We start from the raw sequence: 21,136 nt of genomic DNA on the forward strand, positions 1-21,136 counted from the left end.
GCGGGTTGTGGATCAAGTAGGGTTGGCACTTGCTATTAATTTCGTTATTAGTCAATCCATTTGTGCGTTTCAGTATTAATATATAAAGTAACGTCTATAAAAATAGAAGAATAATTTTAGTAGTAGATTAGATTTATTGGACAATAATATTAATTTATTAAAAAATACTATTTGAATACTGTTTATAGCAAACTTTCGTTGCCTGAGGTAAAGGAGGCGAAGAGGTTTTTTTTGTTGATCTATATAAACTGAAGAAGGCTAAATGGAAAAAAATAAATAAATGCCTGTATGTTAAAATTGCGAAAATCGAAGAATTTAGTGAGATAAGGTAACAAAAAAAAAATACAAGAATGGTGGGAAATATCGCACAAAAAGTTTTATTTTAAAGCTAAGATAATTTTCCTTCTAGATGTAAAAAAATACAATATGTTACAATGCTAGTACAATTTAATCTACAGACAATTTTAAATATCTCATTTTTAATTTAGAAATTGGCAACCCTATTTGTTGATGAAGCCGATTACGGAATTATGCCGCAATTTGATATCGGCCGTGTGTGCTCGGCTTTATCGTGCGTAATCTTATAGCACGATTACCACGGGATTACGCACGTCTTCTAGGGAAATTGTAATAAATTGAATTTAGACAATTGTCGGCATTTCGACCTTGAGATGCGCAGTTGGGTAGTTGGTTATAAATCATAGTTCGATTATCATACAAATAACGTTCACCTGTGCAAGACTTCCTTCTGTGCAGTGGCTCTGGTAGAAACTAGAAATATGTTTTCGTAGTGTGTACAGAAAAAACTTTTCCTTAAGTACCTTGATATAAATATCGTTAGGTAATTTCAGATTTTCTGTAATCTGTATAGGAGTTCGTAAGCGAAAGTTTTAGTAGGTACGAATAATCTAAAAGCTGGATCAAAAGTCAAAATTTTTGGGTAAATAAAATATAAACGTGTGTAAATATTAGCCATACCAAGCAATACAGCGACTTCGTCTGTAATTATATTGTAATTAATACTACTTTAATCAGAATACCTCCTCAAGAGAATACTCTGGGCAGAAACCTTGCGCTGATGAAAAGGTAATCACCAATACTAAAGCCTATTTTGAGGCTTAAGACAAATCGCGAGCGCTCGCGAGTGCGTTGCCGGCCTGTTGGCCTGAACTTTGAACTTTTCAGCTTAATTCCAATAAATTAAATTCAAACCACACGTTCTTTAAAGAATATAGACGATGTATAATGTAATTTAAAAATACGCTCGAACTTCCGTGCCAAATTGAAATCCATATAGCCAGCAATAAATTAAGGTAAACAAATCCGCATCGTTAACTGTAATAGCGCTATTACCGTAATACGGTAATGCCTAACTCTACGCGTCAACCCTCCGCTATCAGCGTATATCGCATTTATCTAGTCAAACCCCTTGCGATTCTTCACCGTAACCTATTGAACTAGGTGGTTACGGCATTTATCCAGAAATATGGTATAGGAAATAATTATTATGACGAAGTACGACAAGTATTGTTAATGAGGAATTAATTCAAGGAAAATATATTATTACGCCGACGTCAAAAATAATTTATAAATATATACTAGAGTCGCTAAATGTTGTGGGTAGAGATGAAATTTAATTTTAAAAATCGCGTATTGAAAGGTAAACTTTTAAAAAAAGTAAAAAATAAAAATACAGTGACATATATATTCTTCTATAACTTTTTAATAACCACAAATGCATCTCTATTACAAGCTGACAAAGACAAGAATATTAACAATTATTTTCTCATTATGCAAATGTTATGGCAATATAGATGAACTCTGTCGTCGACAAACTTTAATTACAGCTTCTTGCAAAATTGCTAAAGTTATAACTCAATCATACAATGTATGGAATGTGATAATGATATTCTTAACACAAAATTACATGGAAATATGTTAAAGTAACCGTAAAACTATCATGGCGCGTTTCACTCTGTTAATTCATTTTATCATTGACGTGTAACATACTAAACTATGTTTCACTCCGATCAATAGCCAGAAAACCTACTTCATTTTTTTTAAAAGTACTCTTTCATATCATTCTGTCATATTTATTAACGCTGTTTGAAAAGACAGATGCTACTCTTTATTTGGAAGAGGCCAATGAGATTGATGTAAATTTTATGGCATACCTACTCCTCGTTGTCAGGCTTGCTAATTTTTGGATCTTAGACATGCCAGTGACAGTATTATTCTTTTTAGTAAGTGTTAATTGTGCATTTAAAAGAGACATCAGGGTTCAAACGCCATGGCAATCGAACTATTTAACTTTCCACAGGTTAGAGAACAGTACATATTAGTAATGTCAAGGGGCAAAAAATAACTAACATAGAATATGAAAAATAAATAATCTTAGACATTTGCATGCTAGTTTGATATGTCTTTTTCTTAATTCAATAATTTAAAAGCATGACATTGGCGTTCAGAATCACACCAGTACGGTAATAGCTAACCATATACTTCACTTGATTACTATCGAGGTATAAATCTAAACTATAAATATCAAAAAGCTGTTTTGATTCTTTATTCTACTCGTTGAAACTACTGGCTGGAATTTATTATTTTTTATGTCTCATAAAACAATTGACGAATATGACGCTAAGACAGATTTCGAACACTTATTATTAATAACAAATAATTAATTATTAAAAGCGTTTTAAGTTAAGATGAATTGAAGATCGATAAAGTAATTTAAATCTGTGACGAAGACAGATGCCGCACAAAAGGCAGTGAAATAAGCAAATGCCTTTCATAACGAGAAATTGGTTTGAGGACGATTCCGAAGAGAAACGATTCCAAATGATGGCATAAAATAGATCGATTTTTGGAGTTTATTCAATAAAAATATTATACTATAAACCTGTTTTTCTGTAAGAAATTACTTGTTTCTGATAAGACCGCTTGGTGCCTTTATAACCTGTTTTTATTTGTATGTTTTAAATATCGAAGTTTAAACAGATAAACAAAAATTTAGACAGAAAAAAAATCAGTTCCGCTACCACCTCTTTAGGTCTTGACCTCAGATTTCTGAATCTGTTTCATGATCATTTTTAATTCTAACAGGCAAGTAGGTGATCGGCCTCCAGTGCCTGACACACGTCGTCGACTTTTTGGGTCTAAGACATGTTGGTTTCCTCACGATGTTTTCCTTCACCGTTCGAGCTAATGTTAAATGTACACATAGAAAGCCCATTGGTGCACAGCCGGGAATTGAACCTACGTCTTTGGGTATGAGAATCGCACGCTGAAGCCACTAGGCCAACACTGCTGCTCATACAAAATCTATAAACAAATATAGATTACTACATGTCTATAATATATATCTTATTGACACATACTTTATTCAGTAAATGACGTAAACGATAAAAAACGGCATGTCATCCTAAACATTGTCACTGATGGAAAGTTTAGTTCCCAAAAGAATCCCGAACCAATGGCATCCATCAAGCAGTAAAAGGGAACATTAACCTCACGTCCCTACAATTACGGTCCTCAGCTTTCAATTTACGTCTTGGGCTATGAATAAGGACAAGCAATGAAGGGATTTCAGAACTCAAACCAAACCGCTAATGATAATGTTGCGTAATGGCACTCGAAAATACATTTTTATCGTATTCATCTGTTTCGAAGTTGATGGAACATTCGAAATTCTATTTCCTATCCATACAACTAATAAAATTCGAAATTTAAATCAGTGTCTCTTTTTTTATACATTTAACTATAGTTCCAAAATCAAATTTTTATATTTCTTTTTAATCAAGGTTCGAAATTTAAATTTTATTCATAATAATATTCTCGGGCAGGTTTCTTTTTGTAAGCCATAGATTAATAATATGGAATTATTGCTTGCTATCTTCCTTTTTTCAATTATGTTTAATACGATATTAGAATAAAGTTCATCGCTTTAAAACATTTACATTAAGACAGTATTGTTATACAATGAAACCATTCAGACCATTTCTCTTGGTATTCCTTCGACATTTACTAATGAATTGTGCTTTCTTTAATTGGAAAAGTACTAATGACTTCCTGGCAGAAGATGCTTCGATTACAAACGGAAACAGTAAGCATCGAGACACAATCGATTTATTAAATTGATCACGTCTCTCATATTCATTGTTATCTATTTCTGATCATCCGTCTAAAACGTCATAGAAAGCTCATAATGTGTTAAGTATATGCCTTAATATTTCCTTTAGCACGCGTAAAATCAAATAGGCAAAAACATATATAGGGAAAACTTAAAGCGTGGGCGTATTGTCCTCATAGAAGTAGCACTAATTGAATATAATTGGTAATAGTAATGTGAGGCAAAACTATGCGGTCCTAAATATGTGTGTATAAATACGTCAATAGGACAATGAAAGTCGTTATTTATGTACATATACACCTACTTAATAAATATAGCGGTAATTTGTTCAGGTCTATTTTTTTTACATCTATATCACTCGGCAAATGTGTACCATGCAATAATGTGGTGGCGTATGCTCTTTAACCCGATACAAATTAATTAAAACATCATGATTTGTAAAATGTGTTAAGAAGGCGCGACTGACCTCATAGCCTAGCGGTCTTATTAAGTGTCCGCCAGATGAGGGGTATAGGGTTCGATTCTCGGTCGGAGCGTAAGACTATTTCTATAAATTTAAAAAACCTTTGAAGGTGGTTTGATAAATTTACCAAAAAAAGCTGTTGAGTATCGTAAAGCACAGAATACTGACCTAATTTTGATAGAAATGATCGTGAAACTATGGCGGAAACATTTGGCCAATACCAAACAACTATGATGGGAAATACACATTAAGAACTTCGCAAGAGCTCCCATGACAGTCCTTTGTTCACTTATCAAAGTGACCCTCAAAATTAAAACAATTGTAGACCTTGTCCGCTTTATAACTGTCGTTAGCTTCACATTTAGCTGAAGACTGCAAAAGTTATATTTTATCGTCATAGTAGCATGCATAACAATTTTAAAACGTTTTTTATTGATACATAAACCCGGTAGAATATAAACAACCGATGTACAGATTTTGTTGTTCTGACGGGAATATTATATATTATGTATTTGGTATTAGTAGAAGTCCCTATAGTTTAAAACTGCTATTATAGTGAACTAGAAAACGCCAAATAGGTAATAACAAACGATATAAGTGTTTTTACAATAAACACTTATAATATAATCAATGAGTCGCAGAGTAAGATCACAGTAGCGATATTTTGTATATTATGTATTTAATATTACCTATATACTTTTATATATTTTTTCCTAGACATTATCGTATTGGCATACCTCTGTAAGGATAATATATGTATTTCTGTAAATAAATTAATATATTGTTTAACGATACAATAGAGAACTTATTTACCTGACATTACATTTACGGCTTAAACATACAATACTAAAAGATGTTAATTAAAGTGGTAAGTCAGCGATCTTTTAAGACAGGAATAACGTTTTCTTTTCCATTAATGTTCTTCTTCAATTTAATGTTTGTCTTCCATTCGTATCTATCTAATGAAATTATTTAAGTATTTCGACTTAACCATTGGCATAATTATCGGTACAGCCGTTATACAAAATCTATGTTCGATGGACTTTGTACTTTTAATTTGTTAAACAAGTGTCCTTCTACTGACATTTGACAAAATAATGTTGAAACAGCGGATGTTACAAGGTGATTTTTGTTCCTGGCGACAATGTGATAATAATTAAAATATAAATGGCTCTAAAATACATTACTACAAATAATACCAATGCTGGTTAAAATCGAAGCAATTTTCTTAAAGATTTTTATAGGCTTTATATAAAACTTATTTAAATCTATATTTTTATCCTCAAACATATTAACAGTATCAATCTTCAATTATAAATGTTTTACTAGTGAACTAGGACGTTGAATACTTGTTCTAATATTTAACCCAATCAAAATGGCAAGTGCTAATATAAAATGATGCAACACGCAGTCTTGGTCAATAAATTTACTAGGTATCTGAGGTGTGTTAGGTCAATCTTTATTGGATGACAAGTTAACAATTACATGTAAATGACATCATCGGAAATCTTAGGTAATCTGAATCATCGTTACGTGGATCGCTTCTTCGCATTTATTTTCCTTTTTATAGACAGTATGACGTTAGTATACTTTATCTTGGTTAATGAATTGCTAAACATAGCATAAATTTCCCATCATCTGTTGTACATTTATGGTACCATAAACGAAATTTCTATGACTCCCGTATCTGGTATACGTCAAATATCGAGGAGTCATAGTTTTGAACTTCGACCTGAATGTCCTCATATTGATTTTATTATTATATTATTATTATTTACAACGTAAAAGAGAATTGTTGGCTAAGATCGTAAAAATCGTGAGGAAACCTGCAAACAAAATCAATTCTTTTTATGAAGTTTTAAACACATAATGCAGATCACCTATTTATCTGTAAAATAAAAATTATCGCAATTGAGACACTGTAATATTACTATGTAATGTGTAATGTAATATAATTTACATAAAATTCATTCGTTTCAATGATGTGATAATTTATTTAATACAATCATAATTTTTGAAATATGCATTCTAAATGGGAATTATACAAAAAATCTTTAATTATAAGATACTTGATCAACACAATATAAAATCACTTAAACCCAAACGTCTCCTAGGAGTTAAAGATGTTACATTTTCTAAACTTCCAATGCGATTCGAAGGCAATTTACTATGGATTTTGACAGGAAACAGGAAAGTGCCCGCCCGAGGACGCCACCCTTGGGTTAATATTACAAAATAGGCTTTCAAGCGCTTCTGTCGCTTTAGATTATTATTTACTTTAAACATTTTACAAGCGATAATATTTTTTAAGCGAAGTACTGAGTTAATTTTCATGGATTACAAATTTGCCTACATTCCTATATTCATGAATTACAAATATATTTTCTAACAAAAAACCTCTTAAATCTCTTCCTACTGTATTTACTTTAATGCTTATACTCGGCTGGACATAATCAGCCTGTTTATTTTATTGTGTGTCTTAAAAGAATTAACCGATATTAATACGGTAATTTTGTGGTCAGAAAACAATTTGGTCATCTACTCTACTATAGATAAAACAATTGAAAATAAACATAATATCAATATATCAATTAATAACTGTGACCTCTCTAGAGGTATAGATAATACTAATTAGTAGATTAATTAGTTCAGGTTTATAATTTGTGGTTTTCCTGTAAACAATATTTACAGTTTCAAGGAAATTAGATAATGTGCACTAACATACATATTTTGAACTCTTATGAACTTTAAGTTATTTTGCAATACTAAAACCCACAAAAAATCCTTTATTTTATGTTAATCACAAAATCATCATGTCATGAGAATTGTTTCTGAGCGAAATAGTAAGTAGAAGAATTAACAAGCCAAAAACATGCAAACAGAATTGCAGTTAATTGAGACATTTATTAATAGGCAAACAATTAAAATTTGCAAAATCTATGTTTAATTAAAAAATTTCCCGAATCATACCTTTGATATGTATCGAAAACGTAATTTGTACTTATATTTTTTATCTTTATTTCTAGGAACACATCAACTTGGTCGGTTTTGACGCAAGCCTGGGGCCAGTAGTGATGTCCTTGAAAAACGAACACATGGCTGGTCAGGATCACACCAGGATACTTTTGCGACTGCGTACCGAAACTATGCATGGACTTATACCTATTACAAGTAAGTCTCTACATGTTCAATTTAAAAATCTGAAAAAGTGCTGATAATGAGTACCTAAGTGACTTATAATATAACTGTTATAAATAGTCTCACAGACCTGTGTGGCAGAATGTTATTTTATTCTTAATTGTGTATAGCGCCATCTATGGTCAGCGCTAAGTGAGTCTTGCATACAAATTGAATCATATAAAATAAAGCAGACAACATCGTGTTCCTTTCGTATCATTAAAACGATTTTCCATTTTCGAATGTCAATATATCAAATCATAGATTACGACGTAGTAATAAAATAGGGTGTTGGCGATTCACATCAACGTCTTTTTCATTGATAATATTTTAACATATTGTACAAAATTGACTACTCAAGGATTGCACACATTGCCGAAATATCTATCTATATGTAATGTAGATAGAAAGAAGAAAACTTCATTTTACATGTACAAAACATAATATAGTAATTAAGAATATTATTAACCTACATAGAACATTAACAATAATTAATAAATTTAAAAATATAAGTCCCTTTAGCGCTGGCATTATTTCCTCGCTGCAGGAAAACACCACCTCCGGGTCACGGATAGGTTTTATCTACCAGACGCCAACTTAAATGTTTAATTATCGCCTTAAACCCCACGGCCCAAGTCTCTATCAAAAGGAATAAAATTAAAGTCGCAGAAGGACTTTTTTTGTAAGTATTTCTTGATTAAAAACAAAGCAATGTTTTCCCTCAGATACTGGCAACCTACCCCCACCGCTCAGAATGGCGAAAATGCTGAACGAACAAGTGAATGTAGACAACTTCACAGCCATCATGTGTCTGAATGCGTCATCTATGATAGCCGCATACGACGAACACGTTTTAGTGAACACTTTTAAATTCGGCGTTTTATACCAAAAGTACGGACAGACGACCGAAGAGGATTTATTCGGGAATAATGATACGTCTCCGGTGTTTGATGAGTTTTTGGATATGTTGGGGCAGAGGATTAAATTGAAGGATCACAAAGGTATGGACTAAACACTTCTTACATACATAGCTCTACCAAGAGGGCGGCAAAGATTATAACGTCTGATAAGCTAATTACGAAGACAACAACAAACCAGTGGCGCTTTTTAAGTCTGAAATTCAGATTTGTATATCTAGTGCATGATCATTGTACAATAGGCGAGTGGATGATCAGCCTCCTGTGCTTGACACACGCGGACTTTTTGGATGTATAGCAAGCCGGTTTCCTTGCGATTTTTTCATTTACTGTTATAGATAGAAATATTATTATTGGGGCACAGTCGGGGATCGAACCTAAGACCTCAAGAATGAGAGAGGCACGCTGAAGCCACTACAAGCTTTAATTAAAAGTGAAACTAAAAAAAATATAAATAATTATTCATAGGTAGCGATGCATTAACTTATGATATAATATGATCTTGTCGATTAACATTTGTTTATCAACGCCCTACCAAAAATACTTATATGTATTAGTATTTAACGCAAATCACGTCAGATATTCGATCCACTAATCACATAATACATGCATGTAACTTGTAAGTTTTACATGAATATAGTATATATTTTACATGTACTTTTTCCAGGTTATAGAGGTGGTCTAGACATAATGAACGGGCACACAGGTACAGAGGCGATCTATGAAAGGTTCTACGACCGAGAGATCATGTTTCATGTAGCACCGTTGTTGCCGCACACCGCGGGCGACGCGCAGCAATTACAAAGGAAACGACATGTTGGAAATGACATTGTCGCTATTGTATTTCAGGTTAGGAAATCTAATATATATATAGGGAGCTTTAACTAGCGAGTTACTCTTGAATAGCAAATAATGTATGTACTACGCCACGAGACTATAGCGATAGTATTATACATATAAATATTTAAGGGGGAAAATAAAGCATACCTCTGACTAAAGCACCATAAAATGTATCAGTACTATAATCTTGAGTATAGCCTGTTGGCAATCTAAGTATCCATTGGTGGTATTATTTAACATCAGATAAGCCAAAGCCTAAAAAAATCAACTCTTAAAATTCAATTTATAAGTTTATAAATTCCAGATGCCGGATAAAAATAAGCTTATTTTTATGCATCTATTTATTACTGGATTGCAATAGATGATAATTTTGTGCTTATATAAAATATAAAGTAATTTAATGTACTGTAATGTAATGTACATAGTGCAGCACATGTTTCATTCGTAATATTAATCATTTTACAGGAAAGATCAACCCCGTTCACACCTGATATGATCGCTTCACACTTCTTGCACGCTTTCATCGTGGTCACGCCCATCGAAGTCGAAGGGGAGACCAGGTAAACGAGGAAAACCAATCTTCATATTTTTATAATACACGTTTCGCACTTTTTTTGATACTTTGAAAATTAATTGAAGCCTACATTTTTTTCTTAATATTCATTACTAATTTAACAATCCTTGTCGTGTTTGTTTTTTAAAGATTTACTAACAGAGTCGGTGAAACCTATAAAGAATCTATTTCCGCATCAAATCATAATCAAAAATTGGTCTACTATGGTTGTTTGATTTCCAGTAATTAGTTTGTTTCGATTCCTAACACTAACTAATCTTTTGAATTAGAATATAATCTTAGAACGTCATACAGATTTAGATAATTAACTCATAAATTCTCGTTGTTATTTATAAAACTGTCCATAATCTTTATATTTATTGAAACAATTTGATGATAAATGCCGTGAATATTTTTTATTACACTTCATTGTAAGTTTGGGGAAGTTCACATTTGTGATATTTGCATTAAGAAGCGGGAAAAACAGACGGGCGGCAAATTCTCTAGGCAATTTATATGCAAAGCAAATGTGGGGTCCATGCTACTATTTTTATAAAAACGATTGCCGTTTAAAATATTGGACATTTATTTGGAGGATTTGAATACATTAAATTTAATTTTCTTATCAAATGTAATGTTTACTCATTTGTAAAAGTTTTGATGTTTGTAAATAAGTTGCTCTCGACATACTGCTATAAAAACCTTTAATTTATAAATGTTTTGTGTTTTTTAACATCAAGAAACATATAATAAAATATGTGTAGTTAGCAGTGAGTTGATATATAAACCCGATTACTTTGAAAACATATTTTTATATCATTGCTACTCTTCTAGGTAATTTATATTTATAAAAAATCGTTCCAGGTACAAAGTGGGCGTCACAGCTCGTGGGGACGTACCATTTTTCGGACCGACTCTCCCGCAGCCTTCAATATTCCGCAAAGGCCGCGAATTCAAAGACTTCCTCCTCACCAAGTTAATAAACGCTGAAAACGCATGCTACAAAGCAAAGAAATTCGCCGAACTCGAGCAACGAACCCGTATGTCGTTACTCCAGTCATTGGCTGAAAAGTTGAGAGATAAGACTGTTGAGTTCCTTGGTACGGGGGCGCGATGTGATATAGGAGCGGTTTCACCACAGCCTGAGGGTACGCCGAAACAAGACGGACCAGCTACCAAGATATTTGATACAGTTCGAAAAGTGATATATAATTCGAAAATGAGGTAATATTGCTATTTTTATTATATAAAATTAATTAAATCAGCGCCATCTAGTATTTTACTAATACACCACGTTGTTAAACAGATGGCTACGTTCATGCGTTTGGGCTAATTGGATTTGGTTTTATTTTCAGATCACCAAGTGTAGACACGAATCTGTCCAGCGATAGTAATAAAAATAACGCGTGCAAGAGAGTTTTAGCGCATGAAATACCAACCCCAAATGTAAGTTGACATAATTTATGCATTTTTTTTATAGAAAAGGGGGAAAACGGGCAGGAGGCTCACCTGATGTTAAGTGATACCGCCACCCATGGACACTCAATGCCAGAGGGCTCGCGAGTGCGTTGCCGGCATGTATAAATCGTACTAGTACGCTTAGTATACATCAAAGATCTTATGCATGATCTGTCTCTTATTAAATCTGACCTAAATTGAGGACTTCATTAACCTATGTACATGGCTTACTTATTCTTCTAGTTTTCCTATAATGTATGCTTCTTGTTATATACTGTATTTATTGCTTCCAGAGCGGACGATCCAAGACGTCTATACCATCTTCATCAGCGAGTGCAGTGTCAGTCCGGTCAGCGGGCGGTTCCGGTTCTGGCGAGTCCAGCCCGGATGTGACGTCACGAGCGGCAGCGCCACGCCCTCCGCTACATGATCATAGCGACGACTCTAGCCTGAATTCTGTCGATCTTGATCCACTTGGTCAGTATTTTGGAATAATGGGCGAAAATAAATCGTTTTATACGTTTGTTAGTAGTGATTTATCATTTAGGTAACATATTTAATATCAACACGTAAACAGTTGTAGTTTAATTAAGTAAATAACTTATTTTCATACATTTCTACTATAAAGTATTTATATTAATAGTAATTTATATTATTTCATAACTCTGATTTAACAGTAAAACTGGTATATATGGTAAATAATAACCAGTTAAATATCTATTTATGATGCTTTCTATTACAATTTAATATATTTAATATACATTGGAACAAATGATTACATATATAGTTAACACTTCAAAATATATAATTTATTTTTATTTATACTAAACACATACCATATTCACTATTAGATATTTTATGGAATTCTTTTTGTAATTAGATGACAAGGACTGGTTCAGTTATGGTAAAAATATAACAGGTTAGTTCCTGTTAATACATTGGTACTCAGGCACAGTATCTCCGTAGTATACGGGTAATTTTTAAAGACTTTCCATCAGCGCCATCTCTTATTCATTAAATTATGTAATTAACAAATGCTTAAAAACTAAGACTGCTTTGTAAGGAATAGTATAGTATGGGAATTCTTTTAAATAATCTGTATAATTAGATGCACATTGCGTAGACTGTCGTAGTTTTAGATGGATGTGTAGATTTGTTTTTATCATATCAATAAAAAATGCCCAAATCAATTTTCAATTCTACGTAGTATGTGATAGGATGAATTGTAATTCAAAACTTTAGTCAGGTTTTAACATACATATATAAAACAAGTAAATATGTATTCACACATATCGAACTACAAGAAAATATTGAGGTCTTCGATCGTAATTTTTTTAAATAATAATATAATAATACTAATTTATTTCAAGTTTGTTTCACAGGAAAAGCTTATATTTAATTGCGCTAGTTATATAAACAAAATTGGTTAGGTTTATCTGACGCTGAACCGTATTTTAGCATACAACCCCTTAAATATATCAGGCAAAAACTCTAGCATCAAGTACATAACTGATTGGAAAAACTTTTATAATGTAGAATCTATTTTACAAGCGTACACTTACTTCGAATGTTTAAATCGGCAACTTTATTATCTGTTAAGTAGAATTTTGTAAGATATTTTCACGAGGCTTAAAATTCGTCCTATTAAATTAGACAAGTTTATTGGAATACTCAAACCCAAATTAACTTTATACATATACGTAAAAAATTCACGTCAATTTATGGCAGTTTTGAATTTATTTAGGGATAATTCTCCAATTTTTCTAGTTTGAAACGAACACTGAACATTGGTTAAAATTATTGTTTGTTTTATATTTATAACTTATACTGACTATTTACTTGCAGGTGGTGTTTACGTGGACAGTGACACTGGCTTAGAATCCATGTCGTCAGCTGAAGCAGGCGCAGCCAATAACAGAGAGGCCATGGTGCCTCCGAGGGACGCAGATCAGTTACGACAGGAAGTCTGCCGACTGAAGAACGACAAATTGGACCTTTTAAAACAAAATATTGTGAGTAATACTTTTTTCACACACATTAAATCGACAGAACGTTTATGCAAATGAAATTAGATATTCAATTGAGGTGCAAGAAAAATGTATAGTAAATGCTTTAATATGTTGCTTTTGAAACGAAAATCAATTCAATATTGTTTCAGACATGGCAAAACGAAATTAAGTCACTGCGTGAACGAGTGATGACTCTACAGGCCGAGTTAGCTGCGGTGGGCAAAGAACGGAGACGAGAAGCCACCATTATACCCAATACTACTCATGATTCCACCGCGTAAATGATATACGATATATGCATACGGCTTATGTTGTAACTTAAATCAGCGCCATCTCTTTTTATTGCGTTAAATTTAAGCAAACGAAAGCTTGTATGCTTGTTATCTTTTTGGAGTTTATTTTTTAAATGTTATTGAAATATTCGCGGTTATATGTGAGTTTTTGTTAGTTTCCATAGATGTAACTATCCTTTGGGAGATACGGAAAATTAGAGTTTTCAATTTCTTTCATTAGTATTAAAACTCAAATATGCCGCGAAATTTTAATATCATCAATACAAAATTAGCTAATCAATATTTTATTTAGATCATTGATCCATTAAATTGTGGTAGAAATCTCAACGGAAATAGTGATTTGATTGTTAGTGAATTAGATTTCAGTGAAATTATGCTAACCCGGCCTAATTATAGTGAAATAGTGCAATATATATATTATACTATTTGTAGCAAATTATATACTACAGTATATAACAAATATTTTTCCAATATTTTATTTATACAACAGACAACAGCAAAATATCCTATCTTTAATAACAACTTATTTTATTATTATATGAAAACCTTCTATTTCATTTATAGTCTAAATAATCCAATTCAATTTACAACTGCGCACTGACTTTTGAAAACTGTATGTCAGCACATAATTTTTTTAGAATTATTAAACTATACGAATAATAGAGAATGTATCGATTTGACCTAATGAATAACTATCATAAATTATCCAACCTTTTTTTAATCGGGATGCAAATACTGGTTGTAAGTAGTGATTAGAAAATAATCTTTTTAAAAAGTTTTTTTTTTTCATTTGATTTTTGTAGTACTCGAAGTACGATTTCTTATTAGAAAATAGATTAATTCTTGTTATAAAAACTGGTACCTACGAAAGCCTTCGATCTTGTAGCCATAGTGAAATGAGGCTCATTAGAATCCTATAGGAGTCGATTAGAATTTCTATTTTATATAAATCCCAGTATATATTTTATCTACATGTGTAAAAGTTTGCAATTGTGTTTTTTCTAAAGCAAAGTTTTTATACTATATTTCTAACATATAGATATAGATTCATATGTACGTAATCATTTTCTCAGCACATTTAAATTCCATTTGGATTTTCGATAAGTTTAATTTAGTTTTCCAGTGTCAGCTGGTTTTGTAAATATAATTTAACTGGTCTAGGACTATACTAAATAAACAGTATTTCTTAATTTATGCTTGACAGTTAAGTATCGTTTCGAATGTCTTTGAGTTTGATTATGTTTTGTTGATTATAATTAATATTTTATACCAAAGTTAACATTCCCAACTAAATAGTATAGTGGTTTCGTAGCACGTATAATAGAGATGAATCAGTATTCTTAAAAAAAATGTAGCATATGTCTAAGTTTACATTTAGTTAATATTAAATGTAATCTTTTAGATTTTGTTCATCTGTTGATTATGATAAGTTTAATAAGAGCTACTGTTGATTCTTCTCTTAGACTTAAACCAAATCAAGCGCGGAGCGTAAGAATATAGGTGTAATTTTAAGAGATACTATTGAATTATATTAATAGTTATTCAATTATATTGTTGTTTTATTGATTTAGTTTTTATACCTGATAACAGATAATTATTAATTACTAGCGGATCCGACAGACGTTGTCCTGTCTACACGTCTTTAATTTCAAAATTTCAATTTTTAATAAGCCATTTTGATGAAAATTATTATTCAAATGTTATGACAATATCTAACGATTCAGCACATGGTCACACACGATATAACACAATGATAACAAAACTTTTTTTTTAATTTCGGGACAGACTAAAATTAAAATTCGAATATTATTTAAAATTTGACACTGCGATGGTAGCGCCGTCTGTCGGATCCAATGTAAAACATTCCAAAATCAACAACAACTAATAAATTGAAAATTAATTAAAAAAACATTGTCCAGCGGACAAAATTGTGAATCTAAACCATTCCCAGATCCCCTTGAACACACACAAAAAATTTCGTCTAAATCGGTCCAGTCGTTTAGGAGGAGTTCAGTCACATACACACGCACACAAGAAATATATATATTAAGATTTGGCAGTTGCAAAGACAGTCATAAAACATGACTGCTAATTAAATATAATGTTCTTCGGGCCGATTTGTCTACGCTAAAATTTATAGTCTGACTTCAGTCAGCAGCAAGGCATGATGGAACAGCTGGGATCTAAACAACCAATGCACGTTAAATCCTCCAGGGCCCTATTTCACGACAACGCTAGACAGCATACTTAACAGATAAACATAACTAAGACAGACACACATAAAATTTATTACAATCAAAACACACACACATAACCGCTCTAAATAACAATAATGAAAAACAAATTAAAATACAATTACTTATTCGAGCCGAATGTTTTTTGAAATTCAAATGTAGTAATGCGTGTGTGCTGTGGCTGTAATTGGCCCTGGCTCAGCATTATGCTGAGGAGCAAAATGTGAAACAAACCAGAGCGCTGGTTATTCTGCCAGAGATAACAGCAGCTAGTTTGCGCCTCAGCCGCAAAGAATAGAAAGAAAAATAATGTAATGATAGAAAAAAATATATAATTTATTACTTTACAACAGACTGCTACCTAATTAAAGAAGCTGCAATTGGAATGTCTAAGACATCCGCCGTACTCCTTATGTTCCAACAGAAAACTATTTTTTTTTTCGAAAATAACTTTTTGCGAAGAAAAAATATGTGTACACCCATTAGAAGTGAAACTTCTTTATGACCTTATTTTTCAAAAAAAATATTTATTTATTCTACTACATTGTGATATAAAATGATCTACTATATGCAATTTTACAGAAATTTGTTACATAAAGTTGCATTAGATAAAGTTTCACAAAAGGCTTTTATTATGATAGACATTAATACAATTATTTCATTTAACCTTATTACTACGACCTCATACTCACCAGACCACACTCATACCAATGCATAGGCTTTGGTATAAGTCAAGTATCTCCGGATATGTCACTCTCTTATCTTTCTCTGCTGTAAAAGGACGTCCCTCACGCGAATCATCATTGAGATTGCTATGTCCTGCTTAAACTCGTTAAGCCAAAGCCTTGATGGGAGAAATCTGCGTCACCCAACATTTAAATTGTCAGACATATGATAATTACGGCTCAATTAATACGCACTGTGACAAATGACTAGTGCGTTGGCGCTAATTTGCGGCGCATATCAGCAAATCGTTGGTATTCCTGGCGCTACTAAAAAATCCAAAAGACATATTGACAACAGTGAAAACTTAATTTGACAGCCTTAAATAGTTTATGTCAGTGGCGCTACATTTTAAGGTCTTGGACTCAGATTTATGTGTCTGGTTCATGATCATTTGTCAACCTAATAGGCAAGTAGATGATCAGCCTTCAATGCCTGACACACGCCGAGGAATTTCAAATGCCACCCCGTTTCCTCACAATGCTTTGCTTCACCGTTTGAGTTAATTTTAAATGTGCGCTAATTCTAGTCCATTGAGCCCGGGATGGAACCTACGACCTCAGGGATGAGAGAATAAAGCCTCTAGGCTGACACTGCTCTAAGTAGTTCATTACATCATATAAAAATATATTCCCACGTGAAATTGATGCAAATGACTAGCGATTGATCTTCATAAGACCTTTCTTTTTCTCATATACATTTTCATAATGCCCCTTCAAGATCCTTATATGATATGAAAATAAATCGTATTAAAATAAATATGTTTTAGCCTAACCCATTCAATAAAGATGATTTTCATGTCAGAGTTTTATAAAATAAAAATATGTATATTATAACCGAGATATAAGACAATTTATACTTAGCTAAGTAATTGGTGACTTCGTAGTAAATATTAAAACTATTGATTCGCGAAAAAATGTATTTGTGATATTTCTATAACAATGATTATCTATATTTATAAGTTATTTACCTTGTGTGGCCTAATCTAGCCTAATAAAGCCTAACTTAACACTATTAAGTTTGTGTGTATTAAGTATAACCTAATTTACTAAAAAGAATTTTATCATAAGTGTCCAATAACACTACTTACAGTCTCTAGTTGAGGGAAGACACTCTGATCTTGTGTTCTAATTTTCCACTCACCGTTTAGCACTAAATATTAACGTACCCTAACACTAATTCACTAGTTTAAATGGTGTTGTCCTTTTCAGTCTTCTCACTAGGTACGTGGAGTCAAGGAGTTGAATAACCTCAACATTTTTTTATTGCAAAAGTTTATGTGAACCAATAGTCAATTGGCACGATTAGCTCATCTCCTGATAATAGCAGGATTCTTACATGTTGCCGGCTCAGGATCACACGAAGAAACATTTATTATTTTAATTATATATGTATATATTTAACATATATATGTTATATATATATAACAATTTAAAAATATATATATATATATATAACAATTTAAAAATATTGGATAAGTTAATAAATCGTATAAGAAATATTAACAGTATTTCAAATAACGTGTCGGAAATCGCACAACGTCAAGTCACCAGAGAGCACTTAGCTAAAACGCATGTTGTGTACCCACATCACATCGTGGGACAAAACAATGTTTTCAGAACAAATGTACCGGCAAACATTAATTTCCAAAGACCTTACGATAACAGAAGGCGGCCCATATATTATTTATATGGACCTCCTTAGTAAGTAGTGTTTACCTGTTCGTATTTTGCTATAGTACAATAAATAGTAAAGCAGACCAGATGTCCTTGCCATGGTTACAACGTTCCATGAAACCTCATTTTTAGAGTGCTGAAGGCAACAATTGCACAAATTTCCTCGATTATAATAAAATTAATTGTTTATTAATTAATTTTATTATAATCGAGGTCTCGTTTTTAGTTCCTCGTAGTTTAAGTATACGTAGTATTAGAAGAATTTTAACTGAATTTGCCTGATTTTAACTGATCTTGTTACTTAAAACCAAATATAAAATCGTTAAATCTTTGTTAAGTTCTCAGGTGGCCAAATTTAGACGACTGAACGAAATTGTGTGTAAACTATTGTATGAAGTTAATGTGTTTTCTAGAGCATTTTAGATGTAAGAAATTAAAACTAGATTAGATTAATAATAAGATTTACTTTTCATTAAGTTTCTCGAACGAAATTCTTATTTGTTCACTTCAAATATTTTACCACCAAAATGTTGATATTTGTGCTGACTCCGACTTGAGTCGAGTTCAGCGGCACTTTTACGGGAAGAAAAAGATATATTACATAGTAGAGACATTTATGAGTAAGGCGAGAAATTTAAATATCACAACAGTAACATTGTATGTTCCTTTTACAAAAAATATTCAATAGATGAATTAGAATGAAGCTTTTGTTAAGACCTAGTCATATTAATTTTTATACCTATTAACCAGCGACCTGCCCCGGCTTCGCACGGGTGCAATGCTGATACTAAACTGACACCACAGAAAATCTGTGAACGTTGTATATAAAAATGTGGGTTATCCATAAGAGATAGACATATACCATCTCGGACTCTGTAGACCTTTTCAATGTGTACAATACTTAGTACATTATTTTGATAAAACTCGAAGGGTTCAGCCTGCGTTTGCAATGTAAGCGGAAAATATGTAATTATTTACGACATCACATTAGAAACCTCAAAAATAACTATTAGTAAATAACTATTAGTTAGTTAACAATCAGTTAATTATATATATAGTTAGTTTGTTATAATATTCTGCTTTCTGTCTGTGTATAGACTAAAACAGTGTGTGTGTATAAATTCGGGGAACCTAATTCTAAGAAGACCGTTTAGCGTTGGCACTAGGCGATGAATCTATAATGTTCTTGTATGTAGAGGATATTTGAATGCAGTAGACATCGCAATCTGATACCGTCTAAAAATGAAATTTCCCCTAGATATTGTCGAAACTCAATTTCTATGTGAACCTTTGATTCCGTTAGCAACAAAGGGGAAGGCTTGAAAGGATTGAGAGCTATTCATGCGTATGAAATATTTATTGATTCCTGGATAAAGGAAACATTGTACCAACAATTCATTTAAGTCAACATACAAACCTTATTGGTGTATAACTTAACTTATTTTTTCCATAAACGATTTTGAAGTTATACTTCTTTTGGCGCGATGGAGAAAAATGAAATTTTTACGATGTACACCAACACCTAAATTCAACATCGTAAAGTTAGGTGTAGGTGGCATGGAAATCGATAACTATGTTCAAGTTGTATATTCTAGTACTTTTATATTTAAAACACGTGTTCCGTAACAGTACAATTAAACACTGTGAATAAATAAATATTATTTAAGTGTTTTTAAATCTATTTCATATACGACGATGATAGTGTTTACTAATTATTTATTTATTTAAAAAAATTTTCATTAATAATTTTAACATTTTTCGTTAATCACTACTGCATTTTAGTTGTTTTTTATGAAGTAGTTATATTTCATAAAAAAGGCGTATACATAAATACACACACTCTTTTTATCAAAACCATAGACGTAACTTATATTTTTTTTAAAGGTGTGGCAGGTATTGTGAGATATATCGTCGCATTATCAAGTCGATTCTTGGTAAATTTGCGCTGGAAGCCTTTGTAAATCCTTGTTCCATGACTCAATTTAGCGCAATCAATTTACACAAAAGAAATTGAAGTTAATAACAAAACAATAACGGCGTATTTAATTAAAAAAGCGAGCGAGTGTGTATTATTTTAAGTAATTCAAATGTAAACAAAGAGAAAGAACCCTAACGTGACGTCATGCGCTCTGATTGGCGTTCAACATTTCATGGCGGATTGCCGTATTTAGCGATTTTATTTTATCGATTATTATATTCATTTTGCTTTTAATTATGAAAAGAATCAGAGTTTTCGAATTAGGAATTTTGTAATATACACACAAATTATTTCAATGAAATTTACTTGTTGTCATCATGCCTTTTGTTACCCGCTGAGAAGGGAAACCACCAGCCCTGGGAGTAAGGCAAATTAATGGTGGCAGTTCCTTACAACTTCCTTCCTGTGACTTGGAACTTGGGTATTAAACAAAGTTGGAAGAATCAGCCTTGTTGTACTCACCCGCTCTATACACTTGATTTGGGTACTGGTCATAAAATTAGATCTTCATTTAAATATTGACATTCATAACTATATATATTACCAATATGTTTTATTAATGGTTGTCCATGGGCGGCGGTCTCACTTAACATCAGGTGAGCCTCCTGCATGTTTGCCCCCTGTTCTATAATGAAGAAAAAAAAAGTTTTTAATATGATATAAAGTTTTAGTTACAGATAAAA

The 21,136-nt window shown here is 32.1% G+C and overlaps 1 protein-coding gene across 5 annotated transcripts in view; it reads left to right on the forward strand.

Moving 5' to 3' along the window:
- The window catches only part of LOC110998601 (rap1 GTPase-activating protein 1), a 210,562-nt gene extending 195,171 nt beyond the window's left edge, over positions 1-15,391 (forward strand). For all 5 annotated transcript variants that reach the window (XM_045632845.1, XM_045632846.1, XM_045632844.1 and 2 more), the window contains 9 exons: positions 7,622-7,766; positions 8,498-8,773; positions 9,357-9,538; positions 9,995-10,089; positions 10,947-11,306; positions 11,438-11,528; positions 11,834-12,017; positions 13,386-13,552; positions 13,699-15,391. In XM_045632845.1, the coding sequence (XP_045488801.1) occupies positions 7,622-7,766; positions 8,498-8,773; positions 9,357-9,538; positions 9,995-10,089; positions 10,947-11,306; positions 11,438-11,528; positions 11,834-12,017; positions 13,386-13,552; positions 13,699-13,830 (1,632 nt within the window). In that variant the 3' untranslated portion in view covers positions 13,831-15,391. The remainder of the gene's footprint in view (positions 1-7,621; positions 7,767-8,497; positions 8,774-9,356; positions 9,539-9,994; positions 10,090-10,946; positions 11,307-11,437; positions 11,529-11,833; positions 12,018-13,385; positions 13,553-13,698) is intronic.
- The last annotated feature ends 5,745 nt before the right edge of the window (positions 15,392-21,136 follow it).

The sequence above is a fragment of the Pieris rapae genome, chromosome 21 (assembly GCF_905147795.1).
Source record: "Pieris rapae chromosome 21, ilPieRapa1.1, whole genome shotgun sequence".
NCBI classification, from domain to species: Eukaryota; Metazoa; Arthropoda; class Insecta; order Lepidoptera; family Pieridae; genus Pieris; species Pieris rapae.